Source organism: Paralichthys olivaceus, chromosome 4, assembly GCF_024713975.1.
Source record: "Paralichthys olivaceus isolate ysfri-2021 chromosome 4, ASM2471397v2, whole genome shotgun sequence".
In the NCBI taxonomy this organism is placed as follows: domain Eukaryota; kingdom Metazoa; phylum Chordata; class Actinopteri; order Pleuronectiformes; family Paralichthyidae; genus Paralichthys; species Paralichthys olivaceus.
This window is the reverse complement of record NC_091096.1, coordinates 12,345,986-12,369,634: the sequence shown is the minus strand read 5'-3', so window position 1 is coordinate 12,369,634 and position 23,649 is coordinate 12,345,986. Positions and strand designations below refer to the sequence as shown.

Here is a 23,649-nt window from a genome sequence, read left to right as displayed (position 1 = left end):
TTTCTTATCTTTATCTTATCTTAGAATATCTTTGCTTTGCGCAGAAAAAAACGATACATTGACAAAATCAGAGCAAAATGCAGCGTTTTGCTGAAAATAACCGCACACTTGGGAAATGCTGGGATAAAACTAGGCTAGCTGAGAGAAAAGCTTGTAGCTCAGGGGCTTGTGGATGCGAGGCCTCTGGCTATGAAAGGGGAAGGACATCCTGGTTGACAGTGCCGATAATAAACAGCTTCACAATCTCCTTGAATGACGGCACGATGTGGAAACAGTTTGAATGCGGGTTGCAACTGATGCGGCAACAAACTTTGTTTTTGAAATCTAATATTGGCCAGTGATTGTGTTCTGATTGGGAGTCCGTCTGCGTCTGAAGACAGACTTTCACTGGTCTGATTATGAGCCGGAGAATCATCAATAGCCCAGACAGCTGCCAAAGACACGGCTACCCGCATACAAGGAAGTGACACCAGGAATGTAAAGAGAGACAGGAAAAGCTCCAGCCAGCATAACGGAGCCCCAGCATTACTGTGTTCAGCAGCACGTGTCAGGAGCCTGCAGTGATGAGACCGCACACAGATCAGTTGAGATGCTGGTGTATGTGAAGTAACTATCAAGCAGGATTAGGACAAGTTTGCAATTTCAGCTGAAAAAGTTATCTGTATTGTTAATGAATCCGTTTATATGTCCGTTAAATTAAATGAATAAAGAAGCATGTTTAAAACTTCACAAAACCCAAGCTGGTGTATTCAAATAGTTTCTTGTCTGCCAGCAAATGCTTGGAATTTTTTCCCTCATATTAATCTTTTATCTATTTTTGATTTATTCTTTTTAAATGCTTCTTTGTTGTATTGTCCTCTGTTGCTTTCACAATAAGCCATGATGCCTTTCATATTTTATGTAAAGCACTTGCTTTGTCTTAATATAATTAATTCTCAGTTGATCTATTGATCAATCAATTTTTACTTGACTTTGCCTTTAGACAAAACGTTTTTTTTACAAATCAAATTTCTGTGGTTTAATTGAACAAAAATAAATTAGAGCATATGCACATCTATACATGTATATATACACAACTATTTGGCCTATGTCACAAAATATAATGAATGTATAACAGTTTATGTTTGGATTGATTAATAAGACTAATTTTGTTTAACTTTCCTTGCAGTGACTGACGACAAAAACATTTTTAAAAGAAAACTTTTGCCATGTTAGGTTTTATCTTCTGGTGGGAGAAACGGCCAAAGATGGATAAAACCAAACTGACATCCACAAAAATCTGTTACATATGTTCGTATCAACAGCATCAGCTTGTGGTTTTGGATACATAACAACATTATAGCACAACACACACATATTTATACATTATGGTTTAGATTGAGTATGAAATGTCCCCTTTGATGACACACTACAGATTAATAGGCCTGGGTCTTCCACAAATATCATTAGTTTGTCTCGTCTGCAGCTGTATTGCAGAATCAGAACTGCACTGAAATGCTGTAACTCTGGTTGAATCCTGAATCTTTTTCTCTCTGACTGATGCAGATGCTGTGCACACCAAAGGACCTGTAATGCACCATCCACCAGCACCCTCGAGAGAGAGTACTGGCATCATGCTTGACCCAGAAAAAAGCCCTCTCACACGCCGAGGTTAAAAATAGCCTGGTCACAATAATCCTAGCATACGCAAGCAGAGCGCTTGACGTTGTTTGTTCAGAGAATATGCTCATTCCCTTCTAAAAATACCATCTCTGCTCCCCTCTAGGACGTGACGCAATAGCAGCAAACGCCAATGCACAGCGCTCATCACAAAGCAGCCTCGATGTTCCTGCTCCTGCTCGTTTCCACAAAACTGAAGCAAACGATAGCTACAGGATTCTTTAAGCAGGACTGTGTTTTGCTCTTTTAACCTCTGCTTTCCTAATCTGTGAAATATGCAGCCAGTTGTGGCCGAACCGTGCACCCTTATCTGTGACGCTCTCAGAGGGTGTGATGAAACAGTCCCCCAGGAAGGAACATGACTCTTAAAATAACTGGTTATTCTTGTATAAATCTGTTTCAAAGCTGAATTAGTCAGAAGCAGTAGTAAATATTGTGGACACTCTTTCCATATAACATGATACGTGATACAGCAGCAGCCCCAAGGAGGATGCCTGCAAAAACAGCTACATCTGTGTGACAGCAAGAGCCAACATAAACAATCAAGCGCTCAAAGATGTGCACATCTGCTCACCTCTAAACAGGGATAAGTGTCTCGACTTAAACAGATGAAACCTGCTTACTCTCCACAGAGCAGAGGCTGGATTCTCTGTCACAGGCCGAGGGCTCTCGCTGCCACCTTCACATTAAATCTACCTTTTGCTCCGAGATCCGTTTTCCTTTGCCACCTCGGGCTGCTCTGTGCCACGATAATGGAAAGTGGCATCGCTAATTCTGTCTAAAGGAATAACAACATATCAGGCTGAAAGCTAACAGGTTGACCACAGGACAGGGAGCAACAGCTGGGTCTTGCTGTGGACACAAAGTAGAATACGGTTGGGTGGAGTCACTCAAAGGTTTTTTTCCCCAAAGGCCATAATGGTAGTGCTTCTTTAAATTTAGCCCTGTTTTCCAGAGCACCACTTTGAGGCGGAGTGACAGACGAGGTGATGAATCTCAAAGGGTGAGGGAGGGGAGGGAGGGTGACACGGGCAGGAGTTCCCTCATGGCTGACTCGAGGCAAGACCCTTAAAACACAAGTGGAAAAAGTTACCCCCCCCCCCCCCGCCGCATCGCCAAAATTACCATAGATCCGTTTCACACAGAGCTGACACTACGCGGAGACGACTTCAGCTATGACTACCGCTGCAAACACACACACACACACACACACTCAGCCTGTGACAAGGCGAACCCTTGATTGAGCTGATGGGTTTATCCAGCTATCCACTTAAAATGTCAAAGGGCTTTAGACAATGCTGTGCCATGTGACCGGAGTTTGCCATCCACCAAAGCAAACAAGCACACTGTGCAAATACGAGACTTTTCCGTCCCATTTTAGTATCTAATAAGGGAAAAATATGAAGCATCATCAGTCAGGGGTTTAACTATGATAAATATAAACTACTTGGTTCAAATGACTCAATACAACATTGATTTACAACCTACAAAACCTGCCCCCCCTTAGGGCTTAACGAAGATTGGGATGTACGCTTCTCCCTTCACTAACTTTTACTCCCATCTATAAATCTGTCTGTATTACAGTTTTAAAATGTACTAAGGGAGCATTTACTTATACTACATTTGCGATTGTGCAGGGCATTAATCAAAGAATTTTACCCTCAATAAAGATGTTTTTCTTAATCTCTAACCATTTGAAATGCTCCTCAGCAACATGGAGCTGTATACAGTAGCGTAGTTTGGGTGAGGCTGTCAAAGATGACAAAGATTGTGTGGCTTCAATAAGGCACCAAAGGGCTGAGCAAACATTTATCTTCCCTCCATTTAAAAACAGTGGTCAGGATTGTTTGCATGCTACACAACACGACCCATAGACAGGTGGAGGAGGAGCATGGGAAACATTCTGAATGCCTCATTATTTAGTCTTTAACACAGACTCCATTTAACTAAATTGAAAAACGAGAAGCATGGCACTCAGTAGAGCTCAACCCTTCGCCAAGGCCAAACAAGCCAGTTATGAAACCCCATTTTAAATTCACTTAATCCAGATTTTTATTTGGATCTGCAACTAAATTGCGCAAACTCAAATATCAATCGTTCAGGGGAAACATGCCTGATTTCTTTTATCATGATACCTGAATTATTCTATGAGAAATCAACGAAAATTATGAAAATGCAAATGTTCTCTCCTAAAGAAAGTGAAAAACATTCCTGGATCCACACTAAAACTCAATGGGTTCTTCCCTGACCCTTAAAGTATCGTTCCACCAAGCTTCCTGAAAATCTATTCAGTTATTTTTGCTTACTTCTTCTTACTAACAAACCAACCAATAACCAAACGGACAGGGGTGAAATCATACTTTCCCTAGCGAAAGTAAAGACAACCACAAAGGTATACTTCAACAGCAGTTAGCATTGACAGTAGCTGTGCCATATGCTGGCAGAGTTTAATCATGTAAAAATGCAAGAGAAAAATGTAGATCACAACTGTGGTGCCACATTTTGTGCCACATAATGTAAAAACAGTAAGGTCCATGCATGATGCGGCCTGGAACAAGGCCATCATCTGGGCCCATGCTCCTCCACAGGCTAAGGAGGTGGGATGCACAACCTGCCCTTGTTCTTTTACTCATCGACGAAGTACAAGGGGAAAGCTAAAAATATTTCACACCCTGTGAGCATCACATCCACTGCATTCCTCCTCCTTCTTCTCCTTGTCCTCTTCCTCCTACAGCAGTCCTGCAACTATAAGGCCTGCTTCTAAAAATGATCCTCGTCAACGTGGGGGAACGAAAAGAAGCACAGGCACGGCAGAGAATGTGCTGTCAAGAAGAAAGTAGAAGTTTGCTGAGAAGATTGGTGCAGAAAACTGCTCATCTTCAAGTAACTTCGAGTTTTAGTCCTGCATATAGACTAGGCAAGACATTCATATTTATGGCATAAGTTAAATCTAAGTATGTCACGACTAGACAAACTCAGTTATTTGCAGGTGAACACTTTACTGCACTGCTTGGAAATGTTGCTTGAAGCAAAACATGAATATAGAAGAAAGTCACCCCATGTAACATGTTACAGAACTTAGTCTTGACTATGACATTGATTGCCATGTAAAAATCCAATGGGACATTATAATGGGATTTAAAACATACACGTTTACAAAAAATTACTGAAGAATCAGAATACTCAAAATTAGATTCGATTATTGCTTATTCGGAGTATGATCAGACATTGCTGTTAACATGGCAGTGTGTTATTCAGACTATCGCGTAAATGAATTGGTTAAATGAAATATTAGTCTCCATGTATATGTACGTAATGTTTGAGAGAATTCCTCCTCACTCACCGCAGATCAGTGAACATCACCCAATCTGCAGCTCAGTGGAAAAGACGTGACGTTTGAATTGGATGCCCACACAGCACGTAATTAAAATTTGACAAAAATAAATCTGGTGCCCAGTGACTGCTGAGAACTTTAAGCTGCTTTAATGAGTGTTTTTTTATGCCACGGCGGAGCTCGTCAGCCCACCATTTTCCAAAACTAGCTCGTTACATACTAACTCCATCTCAAATCGACGCTTTGGTCTGAACACCAGTTAGATTACCTTATATCCAAATTACACTTGGATTAATTGGTTACGTGCCAAGGCTAAATGAGGATCTCCCCGTGCTGTCATTCTCTCAGAGCGCTCAGACGGCCTATATCAACTTCGCACAGAGCGATCTTATGTAACTCCGGCAGAAAGGGAAAGCATAGCTACCATCGCATTGTGACCACAAAGCAGGGAATGCTTGTGCGGACTTAGACATTCTCTCTCTAACATCTCCATCAGTCCCTCCCTCTATGTACATTATCAGTCTCGGGTTTCAGAATGACAGCCAGTCTGTAATAAGTCAAAGGAGTTTAGATTAGATATTTGATAAGATAAGAAATGATTGAATGTAAAGTTAGTACAGTCAATCTAACTTTTGTTATTGGCGTGATGCTTTTCCATCATCTGGAAACTTTAAGTGTAAAATGTTTATAGAACAGTGGTAAAAAACACCTACCTACAACCCCCCTTACACGCACACACACACCCGTCAATTAGCACGCTAACATTATGTGAGATAGACACATAAAGTCCCTTTAATCTCATTGCACAACAAGATGATTTTCAGAATTCATGAGCCATGTTCAACCCAGAAATGTAGATTATTATAAATTTGACAGTGAATGTGATTTTAAAACCATCAACCATCAAACAATTAGATAATAAAATCTAATTTAAGTGTGCAATGTACCTATAAGGATTGGTTAAATGTGATAATTAATACTTTATAAGTTCTGACAGCAAACAGCTTGACACAAAATAAAAAAATGTGTAGTAGCCTAAAATGTTTGCCATTATACATTTTAATGAAAGCGTGGCATAAAATCAAAAAGTAAATGCAAACACGAACCCTTTTGTGCCCTTTCTATATTTAGTTTCCCCACATAATAAAAAACGTCAGCAGCACTCCAATAACAAGTAATGGAACTTTTTTTAAATAACTACGTCGAAGAAGAGAAATGAAATGGATTAAACTCTAGAAATCTTGTGAAGAAAAATATTTTGCCTGAGGCCAAAATGTATTCCCTTTTCTGCCCCTTTATCCTCTCCATCATTGCTTGAAAGGGGGTTACCATGGAGACACAGAGGGCCGTCTCCTCATTGGTTTGCAGAGATGAAGTCAGAGTGACGAGGAAAGTAGAGACCAGTAGCTGTTGGGGCTGATACTTTTTCTCCCGTTTCTCCTGTCTCCACTTTCACTTCTCTCTGTTCTTTCCCCCACCGAGGCCAATTTGCACCAAACTCAGGTTTCTGTCTTCTGGCTATGGCAGCAACGCTTACTGCTTCTACCGTCAACCTAAATATAATATGCTATTGTGTGATACATGCAGATGACAGTTCTCCTTATGACACAATGCAGGGCTAAAATAAGTGGCGGGAGTGACGTAGATTAAGACATAAGTCTTAACACAGCTATGTGGGTTTCACAGATCTAAAACGCTGGTTTAATGCTTATATTGTACTTCCATTTAAAATGGCAAGATTTTTAAAACCTGCATCACTCTGAGGACTGCTCTGTGCCATGTGTAATTATGATGCAAGTTCACTCAATACAGTTTAATATTACCTCAGTAGATGACTAATAGCTCAGACTCAGATATAACAGTCACAAAGAAGAATGAGCAATCGATATTCAGTTCATTGAAACCTTGGGAAAAAATTATTCTTCATGCCCAAGTTTTCTCATTCTCAAGAAGCTGAGAGAAAAATGGATCTGAAAACTTTGGTGTAACACACATTTTTGTCATTAAGATCCAAGAAATATTCCCTGGGGAAACTGTAAAAATGTTCTGGATCTGCCCCCTGGTACTGCATCCCCATCAAGTCCCTGGTAGTTTAGTGTAATTGTGCCAACAAACAAAAGGACAGGGATGCAAACATAAGGTAATGAGAAAGTAGTGGGAAAGTGAAGTTTAAATGATGTTTAATCTGTGTATTTATTACACGGATAACGGTGGTATAAACCCTTCACAACTACAGTAATATAAGACTTAACTCTTGTTTAACTGACAGCAAACCAATACATTTGTAAAAGAAAACATGAAACATGACTCTGGCCTTAACACAACAACCTCCACAGAGTCTCAGCTCAACAGGTCAAGGACACCGTGGATCCAAGCCAACCATCAATGATAAGAAAGCTGCTCATAAAAAGAAGCAGAGGCCATCCATCTGCCCTTTGATGAAATACCTCAAACCCTCTTGTGCAGCACGAATAATGCAGGCTTCCCAAAAGTGTTGTACCCAGTGACCGAAGACAGAAGCCGTCTCTCATGCTGACCATAAAAGGCCATTTTCAAAGATGCTCACGGTCCTACGACTTTTGGCGAACATTTCAACCGGTTCTGAGGTCAGATTTCCAGCTCTGTGGAAAACAAGGCTTTACTGCACTGAGGATTTTCTCCATCAGAGACTATATAAACCAGACAGACTAAATGAGTCTACTCAGACATTTCTCTCACACAGACGCACCAAGCTGAATGGAGACGTGGTGCTTTGTCTGGCAAATGGAAGCAAAGAATGGGCAGAATACAGGGAGACTCAACAATTAAAGGTTGTAAACCAGGAGGGAAAAAAGGGAAAAAGGTGAGGGGGCAGCAACGAGGGGGGGTGTAGGGTCTGAAGGAGTCTATTTTTAGTCTCTGAGAAACCAGGTGTCTGTGGCCAGTAGAAAAGAAAAGGGGAGCGTGGGTAAAGTGACATGAAGCAGCGCTGTCACTTTCATTTTAAATGATCCATGTGAGTCAGAGAGCGCTGCAACGGCTGTTGGGGAGGTATAACAGTCAATACGGACACAAAACACAAGAGGAATGAATTCAGCGCTGTGGGGGTGAACGAAAAAATATCAAATAAAATGTGATTTATCACGATGATTTATGTTGACACACTGAAAAATGGGAAGGAAGACGTCCACTAACCAGACCTTTGTCCAGTGATGGGCTGGTGCAAGCAGCATTTATGAGTATGCTCGTTACAGATTAGATTATTAGTTATGCATTCGACCAATCATGATTCAGTCTCGGCTAAAAAAAATCCTGTTTTTATAGCATCAATATAAAGAAAATGTAGCATTAGTGCAACTATCAGCGTGATAAGAATTAGCTACAATGACAGAAACCACCTTTGAGAAAAATTTATTTAAGGTGTGCTTTTGCTTTTTGGTCAATCAGGATGTTTTGGCTTTACTTTTATGGGGCAAAATAAAAGTATATATATATATATATATACACACATTTATATGAATGCCAGTGTAGGAACATCTGCAGTGATGTGCCAACAGCTGGCTCGTCTGGGATGCGTGGGGACACGTTGTGCTGCTGTGGTTCCTGTTGACAGCTCAACACCAATATTAGCATCCAGGGAGCTTAGGTGGGAGGGCGGGTTCGAGAAGGAAGGACTTGACAGAGACCAAGAAAACACAATGTTCATTCAGTGCTTGGCTCGCACTCAGGTGTATGATGGGGGCTGGTTTGTTAATGCTGTCATGGTGCGGGATAAAACAATAAATATAAATAAAAAAAGAGACCTATGAGACCTTCAGATAACAATCCAGCTGGCAATACATCCCTATTCTCCCCTAAGATGAGATGGTAAATTGTAAAAAAAATAAAAAAATAAATATATTTTTTGCATCACTTTTAAATAATGATAAACTAAAACATAAGATTGGAAAATTATACTCTTAATTTCAAAATGCTGGTGTGTAAAACAGATGATGCTTTTTTTTTGCTTTTACACCAGGTTCCGTGTCACCATCTTCTTTTCCCCACTGTTTCCCAAAAGATTCGGAGAACCTGTTGTTGTGTCAAATAAGCCCGAGTGTGGGTGTAGTGCAGTGAATAAACAAACAGGAAGTGGTGTTCCTCATCCACTCATCATAATCCAATTTTCAAAGCAGACGTTGGGCTGATCACGACAACGTTTCAGCAGAGCACTGGACACCCAGACAATTCACATGCGTGGAAAATTCCAGCATAAAAATAGTCACATATATTATCACCTTCACAGACTGTTCTGAGACATATTTGAATTTCAGGAGAAACAAATGTTTAATCATCCTTAAAACCAGTCGGTCGCATTATTTTGATCTGACCAAACAACCTTCAGCAACTGTTTGCCAAGTTTACCTCAAGGTACTTCCTGTTCAACCACTGCATACAAACAAGTTAACAAGCCTGTCTGACAGACAAGCAACGAAGACCAGAGGATATTAGATAAAGCTCCTTTGTTTTCGAATAAACATTTTAAAATGGTCAGAAAACGCACCCATCACTTCCTGAATTCCCTGAGGTGCTGTCAGTGCCTATAAGAATAAGTCTTGATTGACTGTCAAAGAAATGACTCAAACATGACATGAGTCTTTGTACCCCAGAGTTATCAGCTGTGGGAAAACATCTTTACACTACATGACGGACTCATTGCATATCCTGTTTAGTATGTTTCTTCAGGCTCATGTAACAATCTCCACATTACACTACAAACATGTATAAACAGTCCATTTAATTGACTTTTCTAATATCTTGATGAAGGAACATATGAGCACTTCACCCTTTATGAGAAATGAACCTCAGAGAGATTATGAGGTACAAGACACAGAATTTTCCACAGACTAGAAGAAACAAAGTGAGGAATCTTAGTTGGCCACATGTTACATATGTATTTATCTCTATCATGTCCATTCAAGTTATTCTTATTTTATTCTTATTCTACTACTGCACATTATTTTGTAAATGTAATTAAATTACAACAAAAAACAAATGTTTTCATCTGTCTGTATGTTTTTTTATCTGTTATTTAGCAGCATTACACAAAAACTACTGGGCAGTATGTATATGGGTTAGGGAAAAGCCCATTAGATCTTGGTGTGGATCTGCACCAGTTGGTGGATACAGAATTTAAAAAAAAAAGTTTTTACCAATTTTTCTGGGTATAATTCATGGATCTGGATAAATAAATAAAAAACAGACGCATATTTAGGGTAGTTTATGAAATTGGTGTGGGTTGATTGACTTTAAGGGGACTGCTGGTCAGAGGTATGTGCTGTTCTGGGTGCCATAATAGATATTACTACTGGCTGTCTTTATTACTTCATCTTATTACTTACCTAACTACCTTTCTGTATTGAATGAATGGTGCGACAAATAACACCTTGAATCATGAATCTATTATAAAACTTGGCACTCAGTAGAGCACATACCATATGAAACTATGTTTAAATTCAGTAGATCTGGAAATTGTATTTGGGTCTGTGCCACATTGCACACACTCATAGATCATTTACCACACTCATGTCAATCTTTCCAGAATCTTTTTCGTAATCTTGCATATTCCTTCAAACTAAACTACAAACAAAGAATGAAAAAAAAACCTCTTTGGTAGGGGTAAAAAGGAAAATCAGCTGTATAGCTGCTCCATCTGTGATACTACCTGCTGCATCTTAGTAACTAGTCTTTTAGATGTCTCATTTTACTGTGTTTGTACCATACGTTTTTTCTGCTCTTCCTGTGCCACTGCTCTCATCTGATCTTCAAATGTTACAGAAGTGGAACCAAAAGATGCGGTGAGCTGCCGAGTGTGTCATGCAAACTTCAAGCTGACGGGAAGTGAGACTTTTTTTTCTTTCCCTGCCAATGGCTGTATAGCCATTTGTATTCTTGACAGTGATAGGATTATTGAACAAGTAAGTCAACATGATGATTGTAATAGGAACACAGACCTGCCACATGTAAGATTTAAAAAAAAAGAAGATCCAACACAGTGCTATGAATACTCAAACAAGGCTGGTACACTCAGAGCTACAGGCTCCTCTGTCAGAGATTTTCCACTCCACAGTCACTCAGACATACAGCATATATTTACATATTCTCACAGTGTTTTCCCTCTGACCATCAGCGGGTTGTGAGGCACTCCTGCAACTGTAGAACATCAGAGTGATGGATATTTTTAGCCTTAGAGAGGCCCGTGTTACATGAATGAGCAAACATTCCCTCAGTATCTGAATGAAGTTATTATTCCTATTTATCAAATAGGTCATCAAAAGGCAGTTTTTTTAAAACAGCACCAGATATGCTTTTATTCATAAAATACAACTTGTGCTCAGTGAGCGAGAGAAAAATAACCATCGACCAATTCATAATCACCTGCACTCTGTAGTGTGACACTGTGTGTGGTGTATTAGATTCAACAGGGGCACCTGAGACATGAAGAGCTATCAGGTTTCAGCCTCTCAACTACTGTCTCCTTCAAAGATTCCGTGCATTGTCATGGATGCAACAAAACATTATCAAACTAAACCGGACAAACGTGCTGCTGCTGCTCTGCGTGAATATTTTAACAGATGTGTATGTGTATCAGTTGATGACTGGCAAAAAAATGATTTCATTGTGTGGTGCAGCGCATGTGACTCTATGGTATTTTTCTTTTTTGTTTTAAAACAAAACAACCCCTGAACTAAGAAACTGCAACAGGAAAGTACATAGTGGCAATAAATCTCAGAAAATAAAAGTGCAGTTCGATTTTCCAAGAAAAAACTCATTATATGTATAGTTACTGAATATTTGAAATCTAGTAAAATTACTTGGTTACTAGTGAGAACTTTTCTGAGGGGGTGATATTATCAATTAATTCAAATAAAATAATGTAAATTAATTCAACTTCAATGTAGTCTAAACCAGTTTAAAGTAAATCTTCTTATAGGCAACATAATGCTGTAAGTTCATTTTCATTTAAAATATAGCATAACACCAAGGACCAACACTTCCCTTTGATTTAATCAAGCTGCACCAAATTTCACACACTCAAAGATATCAGTTAATATGCCAGATTTTTATTTAACCAAGATCCATATTTTATTCAAAGAAAAATGGTTGAAAATGTAAAAAAAAGTGGTAATCTGCTCTAAAAGAACTACTTAACTCAAACCCTTTCAGATCTCATGTCAAACAAATAAACAGGTCATGCTAAAGCTGCCAGTCTTCATTTCCAAGAAATCATTTTTACAATATTTGTATTTGAAATCTAGTGAAATGAATTGGTTACAAAGGTTAAAACCTCTCAAATCATCAAATCTAATTCAACATTAGCACAATCTCAACCAGTTTGATTTAAATTTCTTTAAACAGAAGCTAAAGAATTAAAAGAGGCTAATGCTGCCAATGAAGAGTGATTAGACATGTTGTTTTGTTAAATCTGTTCAACAGCATGGCACAGCCCCAGTGTCTGCACTCGCACACTTGTAAACATACTCAGAGTATATTTATATACATAAGGATAAGGCAGAATGTGAAATCAGTGAAACTTGTTGTGAACTCAAGACTTTTCCAGCCCTATATGCACCTTTCTGAATGTCTGCAATGCTACAGAACCTGCTTGAGGCAAGAACCCACAATTCATAGCGGTAAGAACCAGAATGAAACATAAATCATGAAGGAATATGGACAGACACATCACGGCAAAACAATCTGTGTAGGTACATGCGAGTTCATACTCATTGTTGCCAAATTAACTGTGGTATAGTTTGCCAATGAACACAAAATGTAATGAAACAGGGTTATAAGTCCACCTCCTTATGGTGCACTGATGTACTCACACATTTTCAATGTGCAAATAGGTGATGTCAACTAAACTCTGACAGCCCAGTTAATGAAGGACATTGGGACTGAGGCCAAGTGTGAACTATCAACTTTGTTTAAAAAATAATTAACTATTAGAGATGTTGCAAATACCAGCACTAGAAATGCCTCCGATACTGCTAAAAATACCAGGTCGGGCATCAGCGAGTACAACCTGAGCCAGACCATACAACAATGATAGCAATCACTTTCATACAGGGTTAGTAGCATACAGCTGTTGAAATATGTTCTAAAAGTGGTTTTATTGCACTAGTATCATATTGGTACTCTGTATCTGCCTAGGTGTCCGAATTGAAAACTGTAGAAATAAACTATTCAAAGACAATTAAGAGAAACAGATTCTGCCAAAGGTTAAAGTCACTAATGGGATTTTTAAATTTGGATTAGCAGCACAGTCCTGTCCATGTACCATATTTTTGTGAGTTTGCTTCAGAAATACGGTGAGACCAATATCTCGAGGAGCTGCCCTTGTATGTTCAAGGTCATAACAGGTGTGACTGGTAAAGAAGTCAGCACGTCCTTCCACAAGCAACATTTGAATTACCGGTCATCAGAGACAATGCCATAATCAATGGCCTTCACTTTCAAGCAGTCTGCCCTTAATTGTCGGAGCAGCACTTACAGGAAGTGAGTGAAGAACAAGCCGCAGCGGAGGAAGGGTGTTTATGTTGTAGCTCCTCGTGACACAAATGAATGGCATGAAAGTATATCCTGAGAACCGAGAGCTTTTGTCAGCTGATCATTAGTCTCAGTTTAAAAAAAAAAAAGGAGGAACACACTTCTAAAAGTAAAAACTAAAAGTGACTCAGAAGGGAACAAAAATAGAAAAATTCATGTTGCCCAAAATCCAGCTCAGGAAAGAACACATAATCTATTTTTTGCAAACTGCTCTTGCAATGAACTTTACCTTACCAGTTCCTGTTTTCATGCTACTATATAATTGTCAAAGCCAAGATCACAAAGCGGCTGATGCTGAGTGGATTACACAATCCAGACAACCGTTACGGCGTACAGGAGGCAGCACGCAAGTTTTAACATGTCAAAAAGAAACTGCACCTCGTGTGTATTGCTATAGTACCTTTCAGGCCCAGAAACAACACGATTAAACTTTTTTCCTCAGAAGTATTCTGCATTTCATGCAGGCTGGAACTTGTTCTTATTGAAGGCTGGCTGGTGATCAATAGCACAGACAGATCTAAAAAAACTCTCCTCAGGTTTTTAAAGACAAACTTCCCTGTTGAAAATAAAGCATGGGGTCACAACAGCCCTTGTACAACAGCCATCATCTGGGCGGCACTGATCCGATACAGCACAGCCTCAATGACTCACCCACCCAGGCCCCGCTGAGTCAAGAGGAATGACTTGATGCTGAAACTCATAAAGTCACACTGAAACAGAACCTTGCCTATAGGAGAAACAAACACAAGCTTGTGACATGCAGGTTGGGCAATAAACCACTTATCGGTAATTGTCGCAATATATTTTTTATCAGTGGCAATATAACAAAAGTTCAACAGATATAAGTGAGGAGGTATAACACTCAACCGATCAACCTCGGATTTGTAAAATGCTTTGTCAAAAAGACAAATTTAAAACCATAACCCTCACTTAGGAGAAAAAAATCTGTCATAGAACTTAACAGAAATAGTCATTTGACATTCATTGTGGTTATTGATATGTGTTGTGTGTGAAATTTTGTATCTTGATATTATTTTGAGCCATATCGTCCAGTCCTAGACTGCATCCTACACCTGGGCTCTTCCTCTTAGTCCTCCTGCTTGAAGTGAAAATCATATTAAACATGCAGCAGGGTGCCTGCACCTGGATAACACTAGGAGGTTCAAGATAATCATGCACCAACAGGGCAACGACATGAAGCATGAAAAAAATTCCACCTGTGATTCCTGCAATTGCAGCTAATAGGAGGCTGTGCGTGATAACATCAGAAGAGCGTAGGGTCGGGATAAGAGAGAGGAGCTTTTCATCAGCTGTAACAAGCATGTCTGTGTCAGTGTGACAGCAACAGGGCCACAGCATGAGAGCATGAACAACATGTAGATATACTTCAGAGCGACAACAGAGCCAGCCCTCCCAACAAGACAACTGAGATGTCACGCAGCCACCAGGGGCCCCCTAAAGTCATTTGCTTTGACAAGTGAAAGAATGTAATGATTTATATTACATGTACTGTATGTGCAACAATAAGGCTAAATCTATTTAAAGATGTTCCAGAGAAATTGACCTTGTGAATGTTTTAATTATAATAAGTAAAGCTGCTTTCAGACACGCACTGAGCTGTAGAGAATCTCCGGTCGTTCTCGAGAGGAGCTGTATGTGAGAACGCAAACCTCAGAGTGAGAGCCTCCGCAATTTTGTCTGCACAAGTTTCTCCGCCCAGCCCCCTTGCAAAAACTCAGGAGAATGTCCGAATGAGCCCATGTGAGGAAACAGCAGGATATCCTGTGCAGGATTAATCATGACAGATCCACGAATGCAAAAAACACAAAGAAAAGAAATATCTCAGGATGAAAATGTGGAAGGCAAAGATGTCTAAAAGCTTTTGGGCCGATGTCGATGTGCTGTGGAATTATTACATTACATCCCTCGCCTCTCGCCGCTATATGAATACCAACCATTTACCATTTACTCCTCACCTGAACACGCCCAGTGTGCAGACAATCTCCCGGGGTGTCGTTCATGAGTAGAACGCAAACCCAAGAACGTCCAGCACCAATCCTGCGCCATAGGTGCCTATGCACTATGTACAGGGCCGAGCATTCATAGTTGTATGTAGGTGTGTGTGAGACGCTCAGCAATTACACTGCTGAAAGGTTAGTGGTGGTAGAGTTTCTATGCTGGTGTTGGGCGTCTGCCGGTTTCTGGTCGGCTTAATAACAAATTCTCTGGCGTCTCTGTTTACTTCAGAACAACGGCGAGCGTTTCTAAGTGGATCGTGTTGGAGTCGGAGCTGATAAAATGCAATTACTTTTTTTTAAAGAACTGAAATGAAGAAAATGAAGATGTCGTCTGAGTTCATTCCTTCAACTGAATTCAAAAATGGTGGCGGGTCTGCTGGAGATACGGCGCTACCAAGCGGACCAATCACAGCTCTTACTGTCTGCACTGGCTCGACTCATAGTGAAGTTTATGTGCAGGTGCACGTCAGGGTACGAGGTAGGGTTACGAATGAATTATGAGTTTGGCTCAAGGGGGTCATAGAACCTGGTTTATCCAGGGCCCCCAAACTTATCCTGCTTATGGCCCCCAAATGTCCAGGCCCGGCCCTGGAGGAAGGCAAAGTTCTAGCTGTGGTGTTGACAGATGGTGAAACGGTTCCTTCACTAAACGTGGCGGTGCATGCTCGGGAGTGGATGATGATGATAAAACAAAATGAACTGGAGTAAACCCACCGTCAGTTAGTTACCTAGCAACACGGCAGCAGCACGGTAAAGACGGACTGATGGCTCCCGGTGCTCATCACATACCTGGACCTGACGCACGCCGATGAAGCTTCCCCGGGCTCCAGCAGCTCACTCCGGCTCAGAGTCACAGTTCAACGGTCGCTCTCTGCTCTCTCTGCGGGTCACTGCTCTCACCAGCACCGTGTGTGAGTGTGTGTGTGTGTGTGTGTGTGTGTGAAGGGGGGGTTGAGTTGTTTTCTTCAGCTCCAAGCAGCCGCCGACTCGAGCTGTGGAAGCGATGCCATCACTGACACGAACACGTCTGAAGTCAGCCGCTGGTTTCCGTCTCTCGGCCGTTGAGTGCGTGTGAGTGTGCGTGTGTGTGAGGGTGTGTGCGTGTGGCCCGTCAGCAGGGGAAGGGGCGCGGGTACGACATGTAAAGATGACGCGTAGACAAACATCATCAGCCCCGGAATGTTTGGGTTCTCTCTCCGCGGGCTTTCAGCCGCCGTTCCTGGGCGCGTTGACTGAATCTGGCGACATCCTCGCGCCGGAGAAGCGCACGCTGGGTTTCCTCAAGCGACAGAAAAGGCCAGAGTAGCTATGGAAACGTCAAAATGTCCTTGAATATTTCCGGGCTGCCTCTTCCAGGAGTTGGCGGCTGGCGGCTCGTCCTGTGGCGGCGGCGGCGAGGAGGAGGAGGAGGAGGTGGGGGGTCCGTGAGCTCAGCCCAGCAGCAGCGGTCGCCTCCGTCCAGAGAACCGGGAAGAAGAGCGAGGGGCGGACGGATGAAGACGACTCGCCATCGTTAAGTTGTGTCTCTTCAAGTCTGCGCCGCTGCGAGACTCCACAGTGGTTTCAGACGGACATCTGCCGAGAGAGCACCAGCCACACCAGGCTTCCGGTGCGGGCTTCAAAATAAAAGTGGGAGCGGACCGGCTGTCATCAGTGTATACCTCCACTAGAGGAACATTTAAAGGTACAGTGTGTAGAATTTACTGATCTCTAGTGTTGCAGCTGAACACCTCTCACCTCACCCTCTTCTTCCAAACATGAAAAAGAACCTGTGGTAGCTTCAGTTGTCATGAAAACTCAAAAGGTGTTTAGTTTGTCCAGTCTGGACTAATGTAAAAAACATGGCGGCCTCCGCAGAGAGGACCCCCTCGATGTAAATATAAAGTATTTAAATATAAAGGGCCTTTTCTAGGGAAAAGAAAACTACAATTCATACAATTTAGATGAAACAAACTAGTGGAAACATCATGAGGATTATTCTACATGCCAATAAATCCCTTTCACCTAAATCTTACACACTGGACCTTTAATTAACGAGATCCACATTAGATGTTAGTGACAAAACTTATACCAAAAGAAGGGTAGATAGACACATAAGTAAATAAATAATAATAAGATATAATTAATAATTATATCATATTAAATATAAATATATATATGTATATATCATTTATCATGGCAGCATTATGAAAGCCATATGGCCCACTCAGTTGGTCAGACATCATTACCTCATCATTTTGAACTAATCCCTGTCCCCTTATTGAACATAGGACAAGATGGAGAATATGTCTTGTATGTTCCACCGTATTAATTAATGCCTACCACTTGTTATTATGATTATAATAATGATAATACTAGTTTACTAAGGAATAGAGGTAATGATCTACTGAGCCACATGGATGTCTCCCTTACAAGCCAGTAGTAGTAGTCAGATTTACCTTTAGCCTCAGTGTACCCTGATTGATCACAAGGCCCAAACACTTGACGACGATAAGGTACACATCTGAAGTTATGTCCCTAACATCCGCTAACATCTACTTGTAGTTGCTCACTTAAATTGTGCAGAAGACATTCAAACGTACAAGAGATATTCAACATCCTGTCCTATGTTGTAAAATAAGTTAAGAGATAATAAATTGACTCTCCCACAACCGACAAAAGGATAAGCTGTCTAGATAATAGATGAATGGGTGGTTTTAATTGCTCATTAGATAAAAAAAAAAAATGAGTGAAAACGTCATGAGTGACAGCTGAGACTGGCTTGAGATTGGTCGAGCTCCATCCCCCGAATGTTTCTGTGCATAAGACATCATCAGCACAAAATGGCAGCGTCCATATCAGGGATATTTTGACTTCGCTTCTGGTAGCGGGATGATTATATACAGATCCCACAAGTCTCAAATAAAGAAAACATTTTGCTGTTTTTTTCAGAGCAGCACAATCAATCAGTAGTATTTGATTGTGAAGGACTGCTCCCTCGTTTTCCGGTTTTGTCTTTGTTTTGGGGGACTTGACGAAGCTCAGACCCGCACAGACATGCAGAGGAGTAGTTTCGACAGTGTGGCGCCTCCTGCTGGTGAAGGAGTATGTGATGTGCACTGGGATCATCACGTATCTCCGCAGACGTTGACATTGTAATAGCACGTAAAGTTCTAAATTACAGCCGCCACCGCCTCTCGTACGTCATCTCTACTGACTGCTGTGTTATTTATCTGCCATTCAGAGAGAGACGAGCCAACATTCAGCCATGTGCATATTTGAAATGTGCTTTGATATTGCACATTCACCTTCATCATGTAACTCAGGGACAAAGTGAATTAAATATTGTTCGCAGAATAGATGTCATAACTTACTGCATCAACTTTGACTGTACATTCTACATGTGTGTACAATGTGCACATATTTCTCATCAGGGCTTTTCACAACCTGCTCTGAAGATTTTCTAAGAACTTTGCAAAAAACAGGAAATCTGTTTCTTTTTGATCAAAATGTCCTCAACACTGTTTTTATAAATTCAATACCATCTCATCTTACCATTATATTGACACCATAAACAATGTATTTACATTTCTTTTAATAAAATGTTGTAAATACAACAACCATTGAAGTACTTGTCTCCTTTCCATAATTCACACAAACAGAGAGTATGGTATAGTTTTTGTAATTGTTCAACTATACATCTCATATAATATTTACTGCTGCCACACCTCAGATGAGTCTCTTTGAACAGTTCCCTTCTCTACACCAGGACTCACTTCCTTGTTGTGAACTTCACACCGCAGTGGGTCTGATGTCTCACCTCATGGCCACTGATCTAGATGTGAATACACCACAAAGTCATAAACTCTTGATTCTTGACAAACAGCCACCACCCACACTACAGCTGTGACCTCTTTCAAAATGTCACAACAGTTAAAGAAGGAAGAATAACACAGATACTTGAATTTACAATTTGAAGGACGTTGGAACATGGGGATTTTAGTTTTATACCACAAATGTATCAAACAGTTTGATCTGGACTGAAAGCAGGTTGAACATTACTGTAAAGGTTTGTCTTTTTTTTGCAACAACCACATGAGAATCACACTGTCAAGGTTACAATGTGCTAAAGGGAGGGTCTGTTTTAATGTGGACACTAAAGATAAAGTTCATGAAATTAGAAATGCACCTCCCCCCTCAACCGCAGTGACATCAGTGAGATGTCATCACAGGTCATCAGAGAGATTGTCTTTTCCCTGTGACCTACATCGTTTCCTGATTTACTATAATTATAGTCCACGTCAAGGGAGAGAAGAGGAAGCGTTACATAACACTCTGTTAATTATATCCATATGAAAAAATGTGTGAAACTAGTTTGCAATCAATGTATTTATAGCTTTGAATGAACATTAATACTTTTCCTTGAGTTAGTCGCACCTTTCCAGGCATCCTGCACTGATCCTGCAGAACCTACAACACAAAGATCTAATGTGGTGCGTGTGTTAACAGAGACTGTTGTGTAATGTGAATGTGTCATTTCATGGAGCGTGGAGGCTGTGCTCATCATGAGTTTGCAGGAATCGTAACTGATTTTAACCATAAACTTTAACATGGCTTTTAAAAGGACAAGTTTGCACGATAGAAAAAGTACAAACATGTCCCAAGAAACTCTGCGTATGATCAGAGAGTCCAAACAGTGTCAAATGCAGATTTGTACGTTGGTTGGTAAATAATAATGAAAATAATAAAATAGCATTGATATTGCACTCTTCTTAACAATGTTACAAAGTGCTTCACAAGAGGATAAAACAACAATGAAATCAAAATTAAAAAATTTATAAAAGTAAATAATTGAATTTCACCTATAGAGATGGAAGATTTTTATATGTTTCAGGAAGAGATTAAATACTTGCTTTGGTTTAAGGCTCTACTGGCTCCTCCTGTGATAATGAACAGAACAGAGCCATTGTTAATGTTAATGACTTTAAAATCCAACTATCATCCACTGCAGATAAACTGTGATCACCAGCATCAGTTACAACTACCAGCGTCACACATGAATACATTATATCCAGAGACTATGAATAGAGCTTTTTTATATGCACATCACAGGTTAGCAATACATAGAGCCACAGTGTAAAATCGGTTGAAATTGGAACATCATATAATTCTAGAAGGTTGTTGATACTATCATGCATCTGCTTTAACACGTGAACAAACAACATGATGAATGTAAAATCTACAGCAAGCAACAGAAAGGGCGTCTGCAGCAGGTTTCCTTTACAGCTGATGATAGTTCAGTACCATCACAGAGCTTCCAGAAAGTCGACTAGAAGGACCTGCTCACAGAACACTTTAGAAATCTGATCTTAAAACTACCAACTTCTATTTGAAATTGTTTGTATTACTAGTACTGTATTTTTACTTTACATTTTTGGGCCCAGTTATTTCAACTGTAATGTCTAGTAACTGAATTTAATTTGGCAATTAAAGGTCCAGTGTGTAAGATTCAGGTGAAAGGGAACTATTGGCAGAAATTTAATGTAGAATAATCCTTGTGATGTTTTCACTAGTTCATTTAATCTAAATTATTTGAATTATAGTTTTCTTTACCCCAGAAAAGGCCCTTTATATTTAAATACTTTATATTTACATCAAGGGGGTCCTCTCTACGGAGGTTGCCATGTTTTTTACATAAGTCCAGACTGAACAAACTAAACACCTTTTGAGTTTTTGTGACAATTCAAGGCTACCACAGGTTCTTTTTCATGTTTGGAAGGAGAGGGTGAGGTGAGAGGTGTTCAGCTGCAACATGTGATTTCAACACTAGATATCACTAAATTCTACACACTGAACATTTGAAGGTTGCAAAGTCATCTTTTTTACTTTGGATTTGAAAAATCTTGATCCCTCAAAATGTTCTAACACCCACTCAAGAAAGGATTTATTTTAATTTAATTTTGGAAATGTAATTTGACTAGATATTATTCTATATGAGGATCACCCACTGAAAGATTTATCAAGTATAAATAAAGGTTGTACAGCACCTGAGCATGTCCCTGCAATATAAGAGGTGTGTTTTCATAGATTTCATGTCCCTGCATTATTATATTTGTATTTTCATGGATTTCATGTACCTGCAGTATAATCTATTTTCCAACTTCCACACAGAATTACGTCTTTTATTGTGTTTGCCACAAGAAGCCTTTAAACAAAGTCAAACTTTAAACGTGGATCTTCAAATATTTGTAGAATTTAAAAACCTGCTATAGTTTGGTTCTGACACACGATGGCGGCAGAGTCGACCACAAAACTGCTATTTCGGCCACGAAGAAAACAGGCGGTGACTGATTGGCTGACACGACTGACGGGAGCGTAGAAGAAGACGTGACCGGAAAAAAAACAATAGCACGCTGATGTAACGAGACAGACTGAGAATATAACCACAGCAACTATTGTGTGGACATACGTCACCGGTGAGAAAGCTCATCTGTTTGATGACGTACAACCTGATGTAATGACGTTGGTCAGTCGCTCCGCTTGAAGCAAATGTCTCTTGTCCCGCTCATCACATCAGTGTCCAGACGGGTCCTATGGAGGAGGGGGTGTCCCGGTGTCTCCCTCCCTCTGAACCCGCTCCCTGGACTCCCATGTGTGTCTGCGGCCGGTAAAAAGGACCTGGTGGACCTGCCTGTCCTGGACGAAGACGAGCTGGAGGAGCAGTTCGTGAGAGGATCCGGACCCGGAGGACAGGCCACCAACAAGACCAGCAACTGTGTGGTGCTCAAACACGTCCCCACCGGGATCGTAGTGAAGGTACATCCAGTGGTCTCCTCAAACAAAGGCCCTGACATTTAAATACTTTATATTTACATCTGGAGGGGGTCCTCTCTACGGAGGCCGCCATGTTTTTTACAGTAGCCCAGACTGGACAATCTAAACACCTTTTGAGTTTTTATGACAACTGAAGGCTTCCACGGGTTCTCTGTCATGTTCACGAGATGTCTCTCAATTCTACACACTGAAACTTTAAAGGGGATATGTATATCACACATGTGTATAGTAATAATAATGTGCCCAGCCCCTGGTCTAGCACTATAGTCTGGCCCAGGTGTGAGTTTTGTGACAATCAAAGATATGTGATTTACTATGTTTATTTATTGTTTTTGTACTATGTCCCCCTCAGTGTCATCAAACCAGATCTGTGGAAATAAATCGAAAGCGTGCCCGTGGAATCATGAGAGAGAAACTTGATGTTGCATATAAAGGAGAACTGAGTGAAGTGCTTGTTAAGAAGAAGGAGTTTGTGCTAAAGAAACAAGAGAAGAAGAAGAAAGCACATGAGAATCTGGAGAGGAAAAGACTGTTTAAAGAAGCGCTGGTTACAGAATCCACACAAGAGTAAAATATTTATTTGTAGAATTTAAGAAGACACGAGTATGTGAATGTATCAATATATTTTATGGCTGTAAAGAGTAAATAGTAAATCCAATCAAATAAGCCATTTGTTTTTAGCATCTTTCATGCAAAGCCAAGGATGGAGAATAAAAAAATAAAAAGTTGCTTAAAAATAAGTTGGTGATGTGTAGTGCATATTTTGATACTTTTTCTCTTTTGAAGTATGTTTACCACACGAATATTAAGGGTATGTGCTTAAGGTACAGTGTACAGCATTTACGTTTAGGTGTGGTTTGATTTAGATTAACATTCAATTTCATTTCATCAAGTCTCCTGATAGGTTTTTAAAGTGATCTGCTGAAAATAAAAAAGCTGCAGGATTCAGATAACAACTATTATTTTTACGATATGAACTCTTGCTGCTATCATAATAACATCTTTACATCCATAATTATCACTCTTACTGATTTCATTATACTAGTCTGTCAGAGTTGAAACCTGATGGAGCACATCTGTTCCGGGTGTCTCTCTCCCCACTATTCAAATGGGACATGGAAACTTGAAGCCTGTATTGCAAATATACTGATAACATACATTCAGGGATGTAGGAGACTTCTTGTATCCGGTTAAATTTGAAATCAACCATTGTTCTGTTTTATTTACCCTTGGTGATTTGAGTGGGGTGGACAACATAGT

General features: G+C 40.3%; 2 protein-coding genes across 9 annotated transcripts in view; one reads left to right on the top strand and one right to left on the bottom strand.

Moving 5' to 3' along the window:
• LOC109645052 (membrane-associated phosphatidylinositol transfer protein 2-like) overlaps window positions 1-17,178 on the bottom strand; it is a 45,068-nt gene extending 27,890 nt beyond the window's left edge. For all 8 annotated transcript variants that reach the window (XM_069523761.1, XM_069523765.1, XM_069523763.1 and 5 more), the window contains exon 1: window positions 16,366-17,178. The gene's annotated coding sequence lies outside the window, so the exon portion shown is untranslated. The remainder of the gene's footprint in view (window positions 1-16,365) is intronic.
• A 4,038-nt stretch (window positions 17,179-21,216) lies between these two features.
• mtrfr (mitochondrial translation release factor in rescue) lies at window positions 21,217-23,129 on the top strand. The gene is made up of 2 exons (XM_020100870.2): window positions 21,217-22,371; window positions 22,742-23,129. The coding sequence occupies exons 1-2, from the start codon at window positions 22,105-22,107 to the stop codon at window positions 22,958-22,960; spliced, it is 486 nt and encodes a 161-aa protein (XP_019956429.2). The 5' UTR covers window positions 21,217-22,104; the 3' UTR covers window positions 22,961-23,129.
• The last annotated feature ends 520 nt before the right edge of the window (window positions 23,130-23,649 follow it).